The sequence below is a fragment of the Vitis riparia genome, chromosome 10 (assembly GCF_004353265.1).
Source record: "Vitis riparia cultivar Riparia Gloire de Montpellier isolate 1030 chromosome 10, EGFV_Vit.rip_1.0, whole genome shotgun sequence".
NCBI classification, from domain to species: domain Eukaryota; kingdom Viridiplantae; phylum Streptophyta; class Magnoliopsida; order Vitales; family Vitaceae; genus Vitis; species Vitis riparia.
Genome location: NC_048440.1, coordinates 10560005 through 10580334, shown reverse-complemented (window position 1 = coordinate 10580334; position 20330 = coordinate 10560005). Strand labels below are relative to the sequence as shown.

At 37.8% G+C, this 20330-nt stretch overlaps 2 protein-coding genes across 6 annotated transcripts; one reads left to right on the top strand and one right to left on the bottom strand.

The window, feature by feature from the left end:
- The first annotated feature begins 1045 nt into the window (after window positions 1-1045).
- LOC117924042 (probable receptor-like protein kinase At1g30570) lies at window positions 1046-4697 on the top strand. 2 transcript variants are annotated; one of them, XM_034842592.1, is made up of 2 exons: window positions 1046-1519; window positions 1781-4697. In XM_034842592.1, exon 2 carries the CDS (start codon window positions 1781-1783, stop codon window positions 4331-4333), a length of 2553 nt encoding a protein of 850 aa, XP_034698483.1. In that variant the 5' UTR covers window positions 1046-1519; the 3' UTR covers window positions 4334-4697. The 2 variants fall into 2 exon arrangements, with proteins under 2 accessions (XP_034698483.1, XP_034698482.1); XM_034842591.1 differs by having other exon boundaries at window positions 1749-4697.
- Window positions 4698-5548: 851 nt separating this feature from the next.
- LOC117923648 (GDP-L-galactose phosphorylase 1-like) lies at window positions 5549-18372 on the bottom strand. 4 transcript variants are annotated; one of them, XM_034842045.1, is made up of 7 exons: window positions 17983-18372; window positions 17110-17231; window positions 16970-17029; window positions 16634-16864; window positions 16149-16325; window positions 6422-6673; window positions 5549-6005 (listed from the first exon to the last, which is right to left on the bottom strand). In XM_034842045.1, the coding sequence occupies exons 1-7, from the start codon at window positions 18068-18070 to the stop codon at window positions 5805-5807; spliced, it is 1131 nt and encodes a 376-aa protein (XP_034697936.1). In that variant the 5' UTR covers window positions 18071-18372; the 3' UTR covers window positions 5549-5804. The 4 variants fall into 4 exon arrangements, with proteins under 4 accessions (XP_034697936.1, XP_034697937.1, XP_034697939.1 ...); XM_034842046.1 differs by having other exon boundaries at window positions 5549-6002; XM_034842047.1 differs by lacking the exon at window positions 5549-6005 and adding an exon at window positions 6046-6303.
- Window positions 18373-20330: the final 1958 nt, after the last annotated feature.

The window sequence follows — 20330 nt, the reverse complement described above, 5'->3', positions numbered from 1 at the left end:
ATAAAATAATAAATAAGTTTTTTTAAATATTTATTATAAAAATACTAATAATACAAGTATTATAAACTAAATTTTTTTAATCATAATCACTTTTAAATTACGATCTTACTTTTTCAATATAAGTTCCCATGTATCTTATATAAAAATTACTATTAAAATTTTATTTTAAAAATAAAAAATAAAAAATAAATATATATATATCCAAATGAACATTAAAATTCAAAGCTATCTCTTAAATTAATTACTTTACACTAAATTTAAACATCAATATTCAGATTGAATTTGTCTTCTATAGAGACATTTTCTTGATTGGTAGGTCACATATTTGCCTTCTAAAGAGACATTTTCTTGATTGTAGGTCACATATTGACATAAATTTAAAAATAGTTTTTAAATTATTTTTAAAAAGTGATTCCATTTCATAAAAAAAAAAAAAAAAAATCTCAATCAACAACTAGGTGACTTAGAGAATAATTTAGGCATATCTTAAAAATAAATGCTTTGCTCAAGAAAGGCATGATGGGTATGCTTCTTTAACACTCCTAATCACATGTAGTCAAAAATTAACAAAACTTTAATTATTATCTGACATTACCCCAATTCATGGGATCATAATCTTGGAATGATTTAGAAAAAGATGTTACCAGAAGTTAGACCCATATCATCCAAAAATTAAAAACCCTATCCAAATTGTTGTCAAGGGGATGCTGAGGCTGAGGCGGTGGTCTTCCAGATTAGCTGACAGTGGCCGGTTTTCATGGATCTACAGATCACCCACCTGGCATAGGCCACAGGGGCCATAATACCATCCCAAAGGGTACTACTCATGGTACGGAACACGACAAACTCTAGCTTTTCTAATCATGGAAAACCAAGGCCAATTTTGTAAAATTTGGTGTCCCGATTCGCAAAATTTCCGTCCACATTGACAAACCCATGTGACCCACTGTCTTAAATGATGGAGCCCCTCATCTCCTGGCATGGGCATTTTTTTATACTAAAATTATTATATGTTTTTGTTCTAATTTGGTTTTAATTTTTTGGGTAAAGAGATGGGGCTGTTACAGCAGTTACCAAAGAAATTTTAGGCAAGTACAGATTTAATTGTGTCAGAAATCTTTGGCAGTTTCTCAAGAAACAAACAAACCAGCTAGAAATGAAATTTTCCATTCATACAACACACATGACACAACCCATGTTCTGATTTCTTTATTCAGGAAATACTTGCTGCCCCTGTCCACAACCATCATCATCTTTTCATATCTTCTTTAGATTTTCAGTCCCGGTTTCAAGTTTTTATCTTTGGCTTCAGTCATGCATTTATGCTCTCTCTTGTCGCTCTCTTCTTTCCCATTTTTCTTGTGAGAGTTGTTGCCTCAGATCTGCAAGTGAACTGGGTCTGCTGATGGAAGGTGTGCGGGTGTAAGAAAGAGTTGCAGGTGGGTTTCCCTGGTGTTTTCTCTTTTTATTTCTGCCACGGCTTTCAACAAGGAAAATCAAATGCCAGCTTGTAGTAAAGGTAACTTGATGTTTCTGCTATAACTTGAGTGTTTGTTGTTCAAACTGTTGAGACACTTACAAGTCTCTGTATTATTTTTTGAAACTTGGGAGAAGTTGTTGGGTGTGATTGAAGAGTTGGGTTTTTTAAGCCCTTTATGTAAATTCCTTCTGTGTGTTGTTGAATTAATAGTTGTGAGCTAGCTCTTACAGCTGAAAGCAAAATTCTTATTTTCTTGGTAAAATTCTAGGAAGCCCCATAAGTTCTCGAGGTGTGTGGCAGATGGTGAAGGTCCCAGGAATGGAGGTTTGGGGCCTAATACTTGTGGTGATGGTCTCTGTGTTTGTTGGGAATGGAGAAGCGCAGACAAAGTCTTTGTTGATAAACTGTGGCACAAATTCCAGTGTTAATGTGGATGGTAGGAGGTGGGTGGGTGACTTGGCTCCTGAAAACAATCTTACCCTAAGTTCTCTGGGTGTTGCTGCCTCCACAGACACATTTAGCGGGGATACAACCTTTGCTCAGCTCTATGAAACTGCCCGGATTTTCCCAGATAGTTTGAATTACACAGCTAGCCTAAACCAGGGAAACTATTCTGTTAGGCTCCATTTCTATCCATTCTCCTTTGAGAAGTACAACACAAACGAATCTTCATTCAGTGTGGTGGCAAATGGTCTTAAGTTGGCATCCCAATTGAATGTTCCTGGTGAGATTTCGCACAAGAATTCATATTTGCAGAGTTCAGGAAGTAATTCAAGTTCATTCTCTATGATTAAGGAATATTTCCTGACTGTTGATTTGGGTCTGCTTGTGATTGAGTTTGCCCCAACTAAAGGATCATTTGGGTTTATAAATGCCATAGAAATTGTCCCAGTTGTAGATAATCTCTTCTTCAGCTCTGTCAGTAAAGTGGGTGGAACAAATAGTGTTCTGAATTTGAGCGGTCGGGGTATTGAGGCTATGTATAGATTGAATGTTGGAGGTCCTGAGATTACACCAGATCAGGATTTGGATCTATGGAGGACATGGGAAGTGGATTCCAGTTACATGTTCACAGCAAATGCCGGGTCAGAAGTTCATAATAGTTCCAATATTACCTATGCTTCCATGAATGATTCAGTGGTTGCCCCTCTTGCAGTGTATGAAACAGCAAGATCTATGTCTAACACTGAAGTCCTGGAGAAAAGGTTCAACATGTCATGGAAATTTGAAGTGGATCCCGATTTTGAATATTTAATTCGATTACATTTCTGTGAGCTGTTTTATGAAAGGGCAAACCAGAGGAGCTTCAGAATCTACATTAACAACAGGACTGCAGCAGATAATTTTGATGTTTTTTTGCGAGCAGGAGGGATGAACAAGGCATATCATCAGGACTTTTTGGATATGGTGTCCTCAAAAATCAACACCCTTTGGATCCAGCTGGGTCCTGATACAACGGTAGGTGCCTCAGGAACTGATGCTATCTTGAACGGGCTGGAGATTTTCAAGCTTAGCCGTAATGGGAATCTTGCCTATGTAGAGAGGTTTGACTCAACCAAGAGTTCAGCAGGCAGCAAAACTTCAAAAACTCAAACTCTTTGGGTGGGACTTGGAGCCGGTGTGGCTTCCATTGCTATGATGGCTGTCATATTTAGTCTCATCTTCTATTTCTGCAAAAGATGGAGAAAGAAATCAAGTGCCACCAAGAACAAATCCCCAGGTTGGCGGCCACTATTCCTTCATGTAAATAGCACCAATGCCAAGGGAATGAGTCAAAGTCTAAGTGTATCTTTGGCCTCTAATAGAGCTGGCAAGCGGTTTACATTAACAGAGATTCGGGCAGCAACAAATAATTTTGATGAAAGTTTAGTGATTGGAGTAGGAGGCTTCGGTAAAGTCTATAAAGGGGAGATTGATGATGGCACTCCTGCAGCAATTAAGCGAGCCAACCCACAATCTGAGCAAGGACTGGCTGAATTTCAAACTGAGATCGAGATGCTTTCAAAGCTCAGGCACAGGCATTTGGTGTCCATGATTGGATTCTGTGAAGAGCAGAATGAGATGATCTTGGTTTATGAGTATATGGCAAATGGGACCCTTAGAAGCCATCTCTTCGGGAGTGAACTCCCACCTTTAACTTGGAAGCAACGATTAGAAGCATGCATTGGGGCTGCTCGAGGGCTCCATTACCTTCATACAGGAGCAGAAAGGGGAATCATCCACAGGGATGTTAAGACTACCAACATACTGATAGATGAAAACTTTGTTGCCAAAATGGCTGATTTTGGATTGTCCAAAACTGGTCCTGCTTTGGAACATACTCATGTTAGCACTGCAGTTAAAGGAAGCTTTGGGTATCTTGACCCAGAATATTTCCGACGACAGCAGTTAACGGAGAAATCTGATGTTTACTCCTTTGGTGTGGTGTTGTTTGAAGTTGTTTGTGCACGGGCCGTCATAAATCCAACTTTGCCAAGAGACCAGATCAATCTTGCAGAATGGGCTATGCATTGGCAACAGCAGAGGTCACTTGAAACCATCATTGACCCACATCTCAAAGGAAATTATTCTCCAGATTCGTTGAGAAAATTTGGGGAGATAGCAGAAAAATGTCTTGCTGATGAGGGAAAGAACCGGCCCACAATGGGGGAAGTTCTATGGCACTTGGAGTATGTCTTGCAACTTCATGAAGCTTGGCTGCGCACCAATGTTGGAGAAAACTCGTTTTCAAGCAGTCAGGCTTTGGGAAACCTTGAAGAGGGACTGGAATCTGCACATCTAGATGAAGAAAATGAAATAGGCCTGAAAATGAAGCAAAAGAGAGAATCTGCAACAAGGGGAATCAATGCATAGAATGCTGCAAACCCAGTATGACGAGTTCTCACAACATGCTTCTGCAGATGACAGGTGAGAACTAGAGATTGTATTCTAGTTACAATGTTTCATAGCTCTAAATTCTTTAAAATTTGTTCTACTTTAGTCCATACCCGCCTGAATTTACCCATTACAATATCGATGAAACTGTGGAAAAGATGATATAATGTGATAAGTGTCTCAAATATTGCATATGGTTGTAGGAGAGTGCTAAACTGAATTGGCTTGTGATCCTATATTTTTCGGGGTCCTTCCTTCTCAAGGGCTCATTAACATGTAACATTCCCAGTTCTGTATTTTCTGCTTTGATTCTATGAAAAGATATCCTGCTTGAGCAAATGAATTGGTTGTTCCCTTGCCTCTTTTGTTTTGTATTTCATCTACCAGTACTTGAGGCTTTAAATTCAAGGAATATGTTAGGTGGAATAGCTCTATTTAGGATGTGGTTTGAAGGTAAATAGTCGAAATAATTGGACCGACAGGGGACATACAATGTAACAAAATAATTGATGGGCAAACCACCGATGTAATAGGAGTAGAATAAGAGGCCATTCCATTCCTGCTTGAAATTGTGTTCCCAGGCATGTGATTAATCAGAGATACATGCACCCAGACATGGAAATTCCTTTTGCTCCCTCGCTTGCAGCAGACTAGAGGCTGTTTCGGCTCTGTTTTTGGACTTGTTCACATGAACTGAAGTGAGTTGGATGGATTATGGAGATTTGGGCCCCATTGAAATGCGCCAGTTTGTGTGACTAGGTACTGACACATCTTTTTTCCCCCTTTCAATGTACCAAAATTATAAAATTCGATGGCTTAGATTTAAATTTCAGGACCATACAAAATCTACACTGTAAGAAACATCATATTGAATGGATCTTGTGTGTCTGTTGAGAACTTTTACATCATACCAAAATACATAATACCTTTGTTGAGAATAAACTAAAAAAATTATTTTTCATATTTAAATTTACCAACACAAATTTATTTCTAAAAATAATTGAGGTCGATTCTTTAAAGAACTAGTATCCAAAAATTGATTTTTGAAACAAGTTTTAGAAGCTTCTATTTACATGCTTCTATTCAGTCTTAAATATGCCTATTCTTTTTTTTTCTATTAGTTTAAAAATTGCCACCATACTCCTTTGATAGACACTGTTGTCCACCTTTCACACAACACTACAAGCTCTGTTCCAAGTTCCAACCAGCAAAACCACACACCAATTTTATCATAGCCGATGCCAAAACCGACACCGGAATTTGGATTCAGTACAACCATCAAATGGCTTATATTTAGTGTCATACATAAATCACACTTAAAGTTCACAGATTTTATGTATTTTGCATCATACATTTACTATATTTTATGCCATACTCGTGCATGCATCATACTGAGGCATAGATGCTATGTAATTTGCATCTTTCATTCACCCAGAAACAAGTGACCGGTTCAAGAGGCCAACTTGCTTGCAATGCTGCAACAGAGCTGCTTCACTACCTGAAACCCTGGTTCGTCAAGGGAAACAGTGGCCATGCGTTTAAGCATGGCTTCCTCTGTCACTTGATCAAAATCATTCCTCGACTTGAAAACAAAGTGGCCACTGCACTCCCAACTCGAAAGGGCATGGGAATTTGTCGATGTTCGCATCTGCTTCATAAAAGACAGTAAGCAATAAAGACAGTCAATCTCATAGAGATTCACATTTGATGGTGTCATGACTGAGAAACACAAGACAGTCAATCTCATGGGGTGAATAATGAAAATTTCTTTTATGAATGTTGAAGCTTCCTGCTCTTACTTGAGGCAATCTATTCCCAATTTTCACATTTTAAGAAAAATGCTAAAAACTTGTAATCAACTATGTTTAAAATTACCCAGTTCCATTTAAGACCAGGGCATGCCAGTAATCTGCCCATTAATCAGCTCAGCTTTTGGTGGCTGGAGAAAACTGAGCATAGCCAAGCTTCAACTAGGGTTAGTAGTCCTCAAAGGTCTCTCTCAAGTTTGACAAAAGCAAAAGAAAGGAGAACTCTTAATGCTTGAAATGAGACTGTAGAGCAATTTACCTGAGGAAACAAGAAGATCCTTTTGCCACAATCAGAGATCAAAAAACTGTATGGAATGTTCTTTCCCTGTAAACAGGAACATATCTCTGCAAGCACTTCCACTGATACCTTTAAGTTGCTTTTGCTCTCGAACAAGAGAGCCTTAATGGGATAATCTATGAGACTACAAATACGAGTCCCACCAAGTCCATTGTCCCAGAGAGTCACCACTGGCATGACCTCCACAGGTAAAGGGTTTGAAAAGTAGCAGGCCTACATCATCAAAGCAGGAAAAAAAATGAGTTTTCAATTGTAGTTGCAAGGCTGCGACAGAGTGAAATATCAGCATTAAAGAAAATTAGAAGTGAAAGGCCATTGGATTTAAGGGAAAAAGTGCGAGGCTAAAAGTTTTAACTCCACATGAGGCCCCACAAGATTTTTTTAATCTTTTATCTTCATATTTTAAAGTATAATGATAGTAAGGGGGAGAGAGTGAATAACAGGTAGGATTATAAAGAAATGTTCGTTTTACATTTAGTTGCATACACAGTTGATCTCCATCACAAATCAAGTGTATGAAGATTTCACGTAAATGGGAAAATATTAGTTAAAGAAGAGGAAAATGGTTAAGAAATTGTGAAATATAACTGTTTCAAAAACTCCATCACATAAATCATCCAATAGCACCAAGTCAGTGTAGACTTTTGTTAATAAAAGTTTATTGAAGAATGTGTATATTTGCATTAAACTACTAAGTAAGGCTTTGTAGATAATTATGAGTTTTTTTATCTTATATGTTAAATAATTATGAGTTTTTATCTTATCTATTAGTTAGTACTTTATCCGTTTGGCATTCAAAATAAATAAGGTCCGCTTGGATTAGGACTCTTTTATTTTTTGTTGTTTTGGATTATTCTCTAGAGTTATCTATATCCCTAGTTTTTAGGAGAAGTCCTTGCTGATCAGTTAGAGCAAGAGCCTATTTATTTCCCTTATTTTTTCACAAAGTTAAAAAAATAACAATAAAAAAAGGTCTATGCATTAAAGACTTTATGGTATCAGAGCAGAAAATCTTATGAATCTCGGCAATGGCAAAGACGGCCATGACCGATAGCAGAGGCAGAATTGATGCATGAAGAGACAGCCAGATTCAGGCGAAAATACAAACAATAGCAACATTGGTCCGTCATATTGGTGATTTGTGGCAGAGGAAAGATGGGCTTAAACGAGTGCACCAAACAAAACAGATCTGACTTATTAGTCATGGGTAGTAGATAATTCTGCATGAAGAGACAGCCAGATTCAGGCGAAAATATAAACAATAGCAACATTGGTCCGCCATATTGGTGATTTGTGGCAGAGGAAAGATGGGCTTAAACGAGTGCACCAAACAAAACAGAGCTGACTTATTCGTCATGGGTAGTAGATAACTCAATTGTAATGGCATGGTTGATAAATTCAATGGAGCTGAAGACTGGTCAGATTTTCATGTTTCTCTCATCTGCGAAGGCAATATGGGACACGACAAGAAAAAAAATACTCGGATATGGACAATGCAACACAGTTTTTTGATTTAAAAACAAGAATAAAAGAGATGAAGCAGGGAACGATGAGTGTTACTCAATATAACACTAAATTACAAAATATTTGACAGGAGTTAGATTTATTTTATGAATCCGATTTGGGATGTGAAGATTGTTGCCTGAAACAAAAGTGAATGATCGAGAAGGAGAGTGTCTTTGAGTTCCTTGCAGGCCTTAATAGGGAACTTGACACTGGATTACAAAATATTTGACAGGAGTTAGATTTATTTTATGAATCTGATTTGGGATGTGAAGATTGTTGCCTGAAACAAAAGCTAATGATCGAGAAGGAGCGTGTCTTGAAGTTCCTTGCAGGCCTTAGTAGGGAACTTGATAAAGTTACTGAGTAGATAGCCATTCCCATCAATCGACGATGCCTTTGCTGAGGTAAGAAGAGAGGAGGATCGAAAACGAGTCATGCTTAGAGATAAAAACAACAATCAAGGACTGGTTGATGGCTCTGCCCTTGTCTCATGCAGTGTACCAGCAAACAGAAGCAATGGAGAGCAATGGAAACGCCTGTGGTGCGACCATTGCAACTGTACCGGGCATACTCGTGACACTTGCTGGAAAACTCACGGAAAGCCAGCAAACTGGACACCAAGGAGACAACCAGAAGGTAGAGGATTCCAAGCCCAAACCTCAACTAGTGATCCGAATATTAACTTCAACAATTCAGAAGGATTCGAAAGTGCTACCATCCGTCTTAACAAGGAACAAATTGAGCAGTTGTACAAACTTCTCAATCGATCCTCATTAACCAGAACGAATGGGGATTCTAATATAGGATCATGTTCAGTAGCTCAAAAAGGTACCCTTCTTACTGCTCTTAATGCTATACGTACAAAAGGATTGTTGATTCTAGAGCATTAGATCATATGACAGGAACCACTAATGTGTTTTCATCCTATATACCATGTGATGATGGTCAGAAAATTAAGATAGTAGATGGTACACTATCCCCAGTGGCAGGAAAGGGGACTGTTTCTTTTTCAGATTCATTAGAACTGAATTATGTGCTTTATGTACCAAATTTATCATGCAATTTGTTGTCAGTAAGAAAGCTAACCAAGTACTTGAATTGCACTGCTAAGTTTTTCCCTTCTTGTTGTGAGTTTCAGGATCTATCTTCAGGGAGAACGATTGGGAAAGCTCGGGAATGTGATGGACTCTATTATTATGAGGATTCAGCCATGGAGAATGGACAAGCTAATGCTGCAAGTAGTGGGTTAGGTTTTTTTTCTAGTAATGATGAAATAATGTCATGGCACTTTAGGTTAGGCCACCCCAATTTCTTGTACTTAAAATCTTTGTTTCCAGCCCTATTTGGTAATAAAAATGTTTCTGATTTTCAATGTGAAATATGCCAAATTGCAAAAAGCCATAAAAATACCTACCCACCACGACTTTATAAAGCCTCACAACCTTTTTCCTTGATACATAGCGACATTTGGGGTCCCTTACGAGTTCCAAACTTAACCAATACTAAGTGGTTTGTATCTTTTATAGATAATCGCACACGAATTTGCCGGATCTACCTGTTAAAAGAAAAATCAGAAACAACCCAAACTTTTAAAGAGTTTCATTCTATGATCCAAAATCAATTTCAAACCGACATTCAGATACTCAGAACAGATAACAGAACAGAGTATTTTAATTCCATCCTTGGACCTTACCTAAAAGACCATGTAATCATACACCAAAGCTCATGTGTTGGCACCCCCCAACAAAACGGCATTGCCGAAAGAAAAAACCGCCACCTCTTAGAAGTAGCTCGATCCCTCATGTTTACTACCCACATGCCAAAACGTTTTTTTGGGCGAAGCTATCTTAACTACAGCCTTCTTAATCAACTGAATGCCCTCTAGGATACCCAACATGAAAAGACCCTTAGACACTGCTTCAATCCTACCCTAACTCTCAGCTTCATCAGAACTTACCCTTAAAAATCTTTGGTTGTACCTCATTTGTTCACTACAAAGCTCTTGGTAGGTCTAAGCTTGAGCCTCGTGCCATTAATTGTGTTGTCCTAGGTTACTCATCTACTAAACATGGGTACAAGTGTTTTGATCCTATTTCGGGTAAGCTTTTTATCACCATGGATGTCAAATTTTTTGGAAAAAACCATACTTTCCCATCACCACTCTTCAGGGGGGGAATATGAGTGAAGATTCCTTCCAGGAAACATCATCACCTCAATTGCCAAATAGCCCACCAGCCGAGCAATTGCCACCATTACTACCTAAATCACCCATCATAACTGAATCTAGAGTGCCATCAATACTTGAAAATTCTGTTACAGGGGAAGATACTAATTCACTACCTGCAGAACCACCAAAACATCAGCTCTGTGTCTATTCTCGACGGCAGCCTTCTCAACAAATAGAGCTCAACGCATCATGAGTTGAACAAAAGTCTGAACTGGAGATTGAACCAAAATCTGACAGCAACAGTCCACTTGATGTTCAAGGTGAAACTTGCCAAAAGTCTGAACTGGAGATAGAACCAGAATCTGACAGCAACAGTCCACTTGATGTTCAAGGTGAAACTTGCGAGGAAACAGGTGACAACTTAAACAAGCCAATAACACTTCGAAAGGGAGTAAGATCGTGTACCCAACACCCAATCTCAAACTTTGTCTCATACACAGGCTGTCAACCTCATTTCAAGCATTTGTTACCCATATTTCCTCTAAAGAAACGATGCCAAGGAATATACATGAAGCCTTGAAAAACACAAAATGGAGGGAAGCTGATATGGAGGAAATGAAATCCTTGCAGAAAAATAATACATGGATTTACCAGGTGGTAAACATCCAGTGGGCTGAAAATGGGTATTTACGGTGAAATATAACCCGGATGGGAAGGTTGAAAGATACAAGGCCAGGCTTGTAGCGAAAGGATTCACCCAAACTTTCGGAATTGATTATTCTGAAACGTTTGCTCCAGTAGCAGAACTAAATTCAATAAGGATCCCTCTTTCTTTGGCAGTTAACTTTGATTGGCCACTTTATCAACTTGATATCAAGAGTGCCTTCTTGAATGGAGAGCTTGTTGAGGAAGTGTATGTGGAACTTCCACCCGGATTCTTTGATGACCAAGGTAACAAAAAGGTGTGTAAGTAAAACAAATCTCTTTATGGTCTAAAGCAGTCCCCAAGGGCTTGGTTCGGACGGTTCTCCCAAGTGCTAAGAAGATACGGATATAGTCAAGGATATGTTGATCACACTATGTTCTACAAACATTCGGTTGATGGAAAAATAGTTATGCTAATCGTGTATGTAGATGATATTATACTTACAGGGGATGACATAGACGGACTGGAGAAGTTGAAGAGAGTTTTGGAAAATGAGTTTGAAGTTAAAGACCTCGGCTTTTTGAGGTATTTCTTAGGAATGGAAGTGGCGAGAACCACACGGGGAATTGTTTTTACACACTAGATCTTCTTGAAGAAACAAGGATGCTAGGCTGCAAACTAATTGATACACCAGTGGAAGTTAACAAGAGGGAAGGAAATTTAGATGAGAAAATGTTAGTCGACAAGGGGAGGTACCAACACCTGGTTGGTAAGCTGATTTATTTGTCTCATACTCGCCCAGACATTGCCTTTGCAGTCAATCATTGTTAGTTAACATATGCATTTGCCCACTAAAGATCATATGGAGGAGGTGTACATGATCCTGAGATATCTCAAAACTACTCCCGGCAAGGGGCTGTTTTTTAGAAAAAATGAAGAAAGAGGAGTCAAAATTTACACAGATGCTGATTGGGTAGGGTCAGAAAGTGACAGAAAGTGATCGATGTTCAACTATTGGGTATTGTTTCTATGTTTAGGGAAATTTAGTAACGTGGAGAAGTAAAAAGCAAAGTGTGGTGGCTAGAAGTAGTCCTGACGCCGAGTTTCGTGCAATTGCTCACAGAATCTATGAAGGTTTGTGGATTAAACGATTAAACGAATGTTGGAAGAGCTGAAAATAGGAGTACACCAGCCAATGCAGTTTTTTAGTGACAACAATGCAGCTTTAGAAATTTCACGAAATCCGGTTCCAGTTCACCACAATAGAACCAAACATGTTGAAGTTAATCGACATTTTATTAAGGAGAAGATCGAGAGTAGAGTCTTAGACATTTCTTACATGCCTACAAAAGAGCAAGTTGAGGTATGTCTAAAAGCAGCTTAGAGAATATGGTTGGCAAGCTGGGCATGCTGAATATTTTTTGCCCAACTTGAGGGGAAGTGTAGATAATTAAGAGTTTTTTTTTATCTTATCTGTTAGTTAGACAATTATGAGTTTTTATCTTATCTATTAATTAGTACTTTATCTATTAGGCATTCAAAATAAAGGTGGCTTGGATTAGGACTCTTTTTTTTTTTTAGATTATTCTCTAGAGTTATCTATATCCCTAGTTTTTAGGAGAAGTCCTTGCTAATCAGTTAGAGCAAAAGCCTATTTATTTCCCTTGTTTTTTCACAAAGTTTAAAAATAAAAAAATAAAAAAATAAAAAATAAAAAAAAAGAATAATAAAAAAAGGTCTATGCATTAAAGACTTTAGGCTTCACCATAAGCCTACCCATTTGAACCAAACTGCAAAACTAATGTAACCTACTTTATTAAGGTATAACACTCTTAGAATAACTTAGCAATGGTTCTTTACTTACAATTTCCCAAATATGGAAGTTCATAATATGAGCTTCAAAATCGCAAAGCCCTGATGGAAGTCCGTTACATGCAACGACGAGATGTCCTTAAAAGTAGGAAAATGTACAAAAGTACAGACAGAAGAATGAGATTCCAGAAATCTTAAGGGGGTAAGAAATTGTCAACAAGAGAAATAGAAGTGGATACTCCGGACACTCCTCTCTTGACCAACATACTGGCTTGTTGATTTGCCAGTGTAGATTGTCAATACGAAAGAAAATGAGAATCCAGAAAATCTTAAGGGGAAAATAAATTGCCAACAAAAGCAATAGAAGTGGACGCTCCTCTCTTGGCCAGCACATCGGCTTCTTGATTTGCCAAAGTATATCTCTGAGATGGGAGAACAAACAATCACTAGACAGATCCAAAATCCCTCTCACCCAATGTTATATCTCCATGGCCCCCATCTCACTTACCATGGTACCATGAGAATAACACTGTCATTAAATCCCCCTCCACCAACAATTATCCATGCAGCTCTCAGGCAACTTCAAACATTCTTGAGCATCTAAGTGGCCCTAGACTCTTGTCAAGGCTATATAAGCAAAATAAAAATCAAATATGTTCATCAATTTTGCCTCTTCTAGGGCTTCAATAAAGATACAATCTCAGCCCTAATCTAGACCTTACCTAGCTGGCTTTGAGAAGGACTAGATGATCCCACCTCTAGATCCAGTCAAAGGCCACTGATACTCATCTGCACAGATTTATCCAAGGAAAACATATAAAGTTGAGCTTGAGTCTTCCTTCTGAAAGTGGAACCCATATACATATCTTACCACCCTCCTGTGGCTAGAACATATAATACTGATGGACACCAGTAACAGATAATCAAAGAGACTCGAGATAACAAATGACTCCTCTCTTAAAACTCTTGGAATTCCCCTTGAGCTAGATAACCTACATAGTGCCCAGTATATACCTACCCATCACCCCAAACACACAGCTCTCCCTCCGAATAGTCCTCCCCTCCTCCTAAAGTAAAAATTGATAACCAGTCAGTTCAATGCCTCTGGGAGCAACAAACCAAAATGCCCAGTAAAGAGAACAGTTGCCATAACTTATTACTCTGATCAGATTTTTCTTTGGATATTCTGTTTATCTTATCAAATTATATTCTTGTCTTTTTATTATTTGGTTTTATTTAATTATTACCAAAGCAAGTCATTTAAATTAATTTGTTTTAGATATTTTTGAGTTTTGGCTTAAATAAATTGGACTTTGAATTATTTTGCAGGGCTTAGAAGGGGCTCTTAACGTAGTTTGGGCATTGTTAGGGGTAAGGCAAGTAACTTTTGGACTATTTTAGGCTCAAGATTTTTATAATTTAATAAGGAGGACATCTAAGTCTTTTTCCAAGAAAATAAGAAGGGATGATATTAATTTTTATTAAGCCTCTTATCCTTCAAAATGGTCCAAAGCTCAGGCGAGAAGGAAGGACAAGAAAAGAAGATGCCTAGGGATGGGGCCGGAGGTAGAGGAGTTTTTGCATTCTCTTCTCCTTAGTAAATCATATATCTAGAGGTAAGATTGTTTTAGATTTCCTCACCTTGTATCCTTTAATATAATCTGATTGATCTCTTTCTGGGAGATCTTTGGATTTACTGGAAGTTTAATTTTTTGGGCATTTCACATGTGCTTGGACATTAGAAGAAGTTTATCAACCTCAAAATCTTGTTATAAGAAATAACTACTGGGTGTCTGAAATGTTGGTTAGGGAGAATCATTCTTGATCTAAGGATTAGCAAACAAACACTTAAAGTTAAACTTCAAGATATATGAAATTAATATATATTTTGAGGTAAGTAAATAATTAAGACACTGTTACATCCTTGGTTTGAGATTAATAAACCTTTGGTGTCTTTGGAGATAGATTCAAAGGGTTACAGAAAAATCTAATTTCAGATTGATCCAAGGTCTAGGTTGATCAGTTCAAGATGGTCATCCTGGCTGAATTTAGTTGAGCCAATGTACAATATATCAAGCTTCCTCCCAATAATTGAAGCCAGGCAGAATCCATATGGGGTGGTATAGCTATTTTGGATATGGTGGTTGCAAAGTAAATTCTACATGATCCTTTCATCATGTCAATATTTAATGAAAGCAAGTAATGTAGAGTCCCACAATAAGGTAACGTAGCCCATTCTTTATTTATAATAAAGGTCCTTAATATTCCTGATATCAACTTGTTCCAAATTGGTTTTGCTCTTAAGGCCTGGCTCAAATGGTAAAGGGATGGGGAGGGTTTGTGGGAGGTTCCAGGTTCAAGTCCCAATGGGGACAAAATTTAGCTATCAGAAACAATAAAACTCATTGGTTCATGAACAAAAAGACCATGAAGGATTGTTCATCCTTCAAGAAAGAAAATCAGGAGTATCAAATATACTAAATTAACAGAACTGAACTGAAACACCAGAAGGAGGAAACCTAGAAACACTAAAAAATAACTAAAAGCCAACTCTCAACCAAAATACAAAGTTCAGGGAGGTGGAAATTCCCTTACAAACATCTCTAACAATCGAGCAACTCACTTAGCAAGCCTATCCACAGTTCTGTTGGCCAAGTGAGGGATCAACGTAATAGAAAAACCCAACCCAGAGGAAAGATTGAAAATTTTGCACAGCTCAATGTCTCATGTCCTAGGACCTTGCTGTTTCTGAGATATGGCCAAGTCACCTTCAACTGAGAAGTTTTCCTAAATAATGAAGGCATCAGAGCATTCCTTCCTAAGGAAATTGTGGAATTGCCTTTATCTAACTCCTAAAACCTAGTCTTCTTCAATTCCAACTACCAAAATTCATAAGAAACAAAGGAAACCCAGAACTCCACATACCCCCACTGACACCTAACGGTTGCCCATACCCCAACCAAACAAAGATAAATAAAATAAAAAAGTAGAAAACAAATCTTGTTTGGTTCAGACAATCAAAATTCATAAGAAATGAAGGAACTCCAAAACTTCAGAAGAACCCAAATGACACCCAAAACATGTCTAATACCACCCTGCCATACAAACTATCAAAATTCACAAAGAAAGAGGAACTCCAAAACCCCACAGACCTTAAGTGACACCTTAAAGATGCCTATACACCACCCTGATACAAACCACCACAATGTCTCCTGCCTTCAGCCCCAACAAACCCCACTGCAACACCCAACCCACCCCCTTCCCCCTTCCAAAAGGAAATGAAAATGGAACAAAGTTCAAGATTCATTGAAGCGAATAAGGGATCAGCTGAATATATTATGGCCATCCATTTCAAACCTCGAGTTCATTTAGACAATCAGTGTAAGAGGTTTGCCCAACTTAACAAACCTATCCTTCCTCATATTTCCACAACAAATAAAACAATAAGATTTATGTTTTTCTACAGTAATCTAGCAAGTTCCAACATTAAATATGGATTGCTATCAATATATGTCTAGAACAAAGTGGGGAAGGGATTAAGATTAGTGGGTTGGTACCTGGAAATATAGAGAAGCACTAGGCATAGAGCAGTCATAGAACACTCGGAAAGAACGATTATTTACTTCCATAGCAACCCTGGTCACCATTTCTAAAGATCTTGCATCCATAAACTGAGAGATGCCGGTAAAGCCATGAGGAACCAGGAAGACATGACCATATTCAACAGGGGTCACCTTGTATTTCAGAAAAAGCATCAATCTCTTGTTATCCTTGAAAATAATTATGCATGCCAAATATGTATGAATGAGCAGTTCAACAAACTTTGCATCATAGATGGTAATCAATGTTTATGATAAAATATCCAGAAAATTAGGAAATTACAAATTTGGAGAAAACAGTTTAATAGCTTAAAAATCTTAAAATGATTGTAACAGGAAAACTATCAAACATGTCCAGCATGCATCGTGATATTCCAATACAAACAATAATTACCACCTATGATCAAAAAAACATAAATTTAAATAAAACTTTTTCAGCTTACATTACTAAGTACTAATATGGAAGCATTAGGCACAGGAGCTGTAGGAATCAACTCAGGGATTGCCTTTTCACCACTTGCAACACAGAAGAGCAACTCCTCATGATGTTTTACCCAGTTAAATATGAAAGAATCCCCTCGCCAGCAGACTTCATTCTCATCAGGGTCTGATAAATGATCCATATTCCATTCTTCATTCAACTGAGCAAGAAACTTTCTCCTTCCACCAATGATCTGCTTAAAGTGTTTCAGACCTTGAGTTTTTTGGGTGATCAGTAGGAAAATTAGGAAAACACACCAGAGTCCGTTACAAGAAGTAGGAAGCTAAGTAACAAATACCTTAATTTCTGATGTTGTCACATCATATCTGTAAATGCCTTTCCACATTCTGTCTTCCCACTGTAAAGCAACACAAAAATATCATAGAAAAACTGGGGCCAGAGCTAAAAAAGTAAAAAAACCTCACACTAGTCCAATACCTGAGCAAGAAGAAGAGACTCCAATGTACTTGGTTCATCATCTGGGATGCATGAAAACCTTCCAAAGGGACCACTATCATCAAGAGACTGGCTAGCAAAGCAGTAAAGAGGAATTTGAATACCTGAGGAACATTAAAAATTTCAGGGGAAAAATGAAGGTAGTTTTTCTAAAACTTAAGAACCAAAGAATGAACTGAAATCTCCAGCAGAGAAATTTCCAGCAGACTTCAACCAAAGAATGAACATGTTTTCCAAAAGATTGTTAAAATAAAAAATTTTGGTTGACTAGCACAGGCTGTCCTAAAATTTAGGATCAACCCCAATTTTACCAATTTTTTCTTGACTCCATTAGAATCTATAAGAGATTTATCAGGACCAGGATTCTGAAAAGCAATCAAGACCAGGATACCAACAACTTTGCACACTCATAATTCTAAAAGGAATCATGTGTGTTTGTCGGGTAAATCCCTTTTCATCCAGGTACTGGACTATAATTTAAGTTTGAAAGCAAAAGAAAAAGTACCATCTAATAAGCATAAATAATGCTTAAGGTTTTTCTCTTTTTGATAGGTGTAAATAATGCATAAGCATTTTAGCAACATATTATGTTTTTTTTTTTTTTTTTTGGATAAATGTTTAGCAACCCAGTAAGTGTCAAGTTCAAAAGGCTACGTTCAACATACAAGCTTGAACCATTGTATGCTCAAGCAAACATTTTTACAGATACAACAAGTTAAAGTAAATGAAACTTGTAAAACCCTCCAATTCTGGTAAATAAACCATAGCAATCAAGAAACATCAAGCAGCAAGTAGTTTCACTGATTAACAACAAAATTAAAAACAAGCTAGAGCATAAATTTAACTGATACTAACTTCCACAAGAGAACTGAGGACATTTAGCCTGATCAGGTGTAGCACACTTCAACAGAAAATTATCATCTTTGAGCTGCTTGACTACCATGCTTGAGTAGAAAATTCTCGTAAAACAACAATAAACCAAAAGAAATCAATCCAAAGCGCAAACTCAGTGCCCGCCACCAGCAAGGAAAGTCAAGTCAGCTGGATGACCACCAGCAGAAGGAAGGGCACCTCGACCACCGTGAAATGAAGGGGACGCAATCAAGAACTTAGGAAAAGCTTGTGCATCTTCTTTGCCCCTTCTTACTATGATACGGATTTCTTTCCTTAGAGCCGTGATGAAATTAAAGAAGCCAGCCCCAACTGGACCAGCAAATCCCCTTCGAACCCTAAGAAATTGATTTGTATCTGAAAACATTAAAAAAAAAAAAAAAACTCAATGATTCCATCTAACTTTGAACTTGAATGGAAAACAATATAAAAAAAGCTTCTAAAACTTCTTTAAATAAATAAAGAAACTCCAATCAAATAAAAAATACTAGAAATCTCAGAGAACTACATAACAAAGATTGAGAAACTTGCCTTTCCTGCTAAAACAAGAAAGAGCCAAATTTTCCTACAACAAATAAGTATCTGCTCTTGTAAAACTGGGAAAGCACCAAAAGTTTCCTTCAGCAACAAATAATTATCTGCATTTCAGCAATATTGCAAATCAGACAAATAGTTGCCAAGAAACCTGTTAAATTCTCTATGTACACTAAAATGAAAAACCACAGATAAATAATTAACATTGACCAGCAATTTGAATATCTTGGATGGTAGTTGGATAGTAAAGCTACTAGCCCTAATATTTTGAACACAAATTGAAGGTTAAGGAATTCATTATCTATCCTCATGCTTCAAAACACTGCACATATTCACAAATCAAAAGACAATTAAGTGGAGAAAAGTCTCTAAATATCCACTGGCAGGTCTGATGTTGTAGGAATGAAACAAATTCTAGGTAAAACACATAACTTCTAATGAAACTATTGTGAAGTTACTAGATTATATGTTGATTATGGAAATTTCTCATCTCCCAAGGTTCTTCCATTCAGTATCTTCACAATAAAACTATAGTTGTTCAATGGGTTTCTCATTGCAGAGAGGTCTTAAATTATCGGTGAATCCCTCCCCTCACACCCAGTTCAAATGTCAGGGAGTTAAGAGGACATAAAGGAGGAATGGTCTTGGTCATCCCTAACCTGTTCAGATCAGGTCGGTCATCCATTAAAAGAGATGGGTCTCTCTACCCAGCAATTTGAGGTTCATCTAAGCTCAAGCAATTACACACTGTGCATGCTACAACAGATGTTTCTACAAACAACAAATAATAAATAACAAGTAAGTTCATTCCATTTCAACAAAAGGCCTACATCCAAGTTCCTTGGCTTTAGTGTCCCCTATCCCAACCATGATTTTCCAACTCTTTGAGGGGAAGATCTTTCCTTTTGAGAGAGTTGCGAACAAGGAAGGATTCATTCCCGTGACACCATGGCTTACAGGTGTTTTCCCTAATCTTCAGAGCTACAAGCCCCACTCTGTCTCCACTGGATTTGTTCCCGGGAGTACTCTTAGCAAAGGGAACCTGTGCTCTCCGAATCTCCCCATCCGTTAATTGGATGAGGAGATTCCTTGGTTGTCATTAATTGGGCTTTCCCATAGGTCCTGTGCAGATTCTATTTATGATTCAAAGACTTAAAGATCCGAGTCTTGTATGCAACCAATAACATGAAAACCCAGTCAACAGCTAGAAATCTCGATTTCATTCCCAGAAAAAACTAAGATCCAACCTAAAGAACCCTAATCCTCCATTTGATCACCGAGAAAAGACGTACGAAAAGAAAAAGAAACTAAAATCCGCAATTACTCGGATTAGGCCCCGTTTACTCGGCAGAAAATAATTTTCCCGAGTAAAACAAAATTTTCCGGCCGCTGCTTCGAAACAGACGTAGGCCGCAACCAAAGAAGAACAATTTTTCTAAAAATTGGATGCAGAAAAACATAAGAAATGGATTGGGAGGAATGAAGAGAAGATTAGAGAAGGCAATACCTTAAGGGATATTGTTGAAGAGTTGAAGAGAGCATGTCCTTTCCTCCCCTTTTCCAATATCCACACCTTCCCCACATTCTGAGTCTTATGGTGGTCGGGGTTGAGATTAAATATAAGAAAAAGGACTCCCACCCAATTCTATAACGTCGTAATAGTCCACTTTTTCACAGCCAGTGGACCAACAATCATTTTCCCGAAGAATCCTCCCTGCTTCCTGTACAGATTTTTATTTTTCCAATGTTATTGGCATGAGAGCCACCTTTCTCTTTTC

Bases quoted from the DNA above. Each gene is read 5' to 3' on its own strand.
- LOC117923648 (XM_034842045.1), bottom strand. From the start codon at position 18,070: ATGGTAGTCAAGCAGCTCAAAGATGATAATTTTCTGTTGAAGTGTGCT. The intron at 17,030-17,109 runs GTATTGGACTAG...GTTGCTTTACAG, and splicing joins AGTCTCTTCTTCTTGCTCAG to TGGGAAGACAGAATGTGGAA. The intron at 6,006-6,421 runs GTAAATTGCTCT...TCTTTTATGAAG, and splicing joins GGATCTTCTTGTTTCCTCAG to CAGATGCGAACATCGACAAA.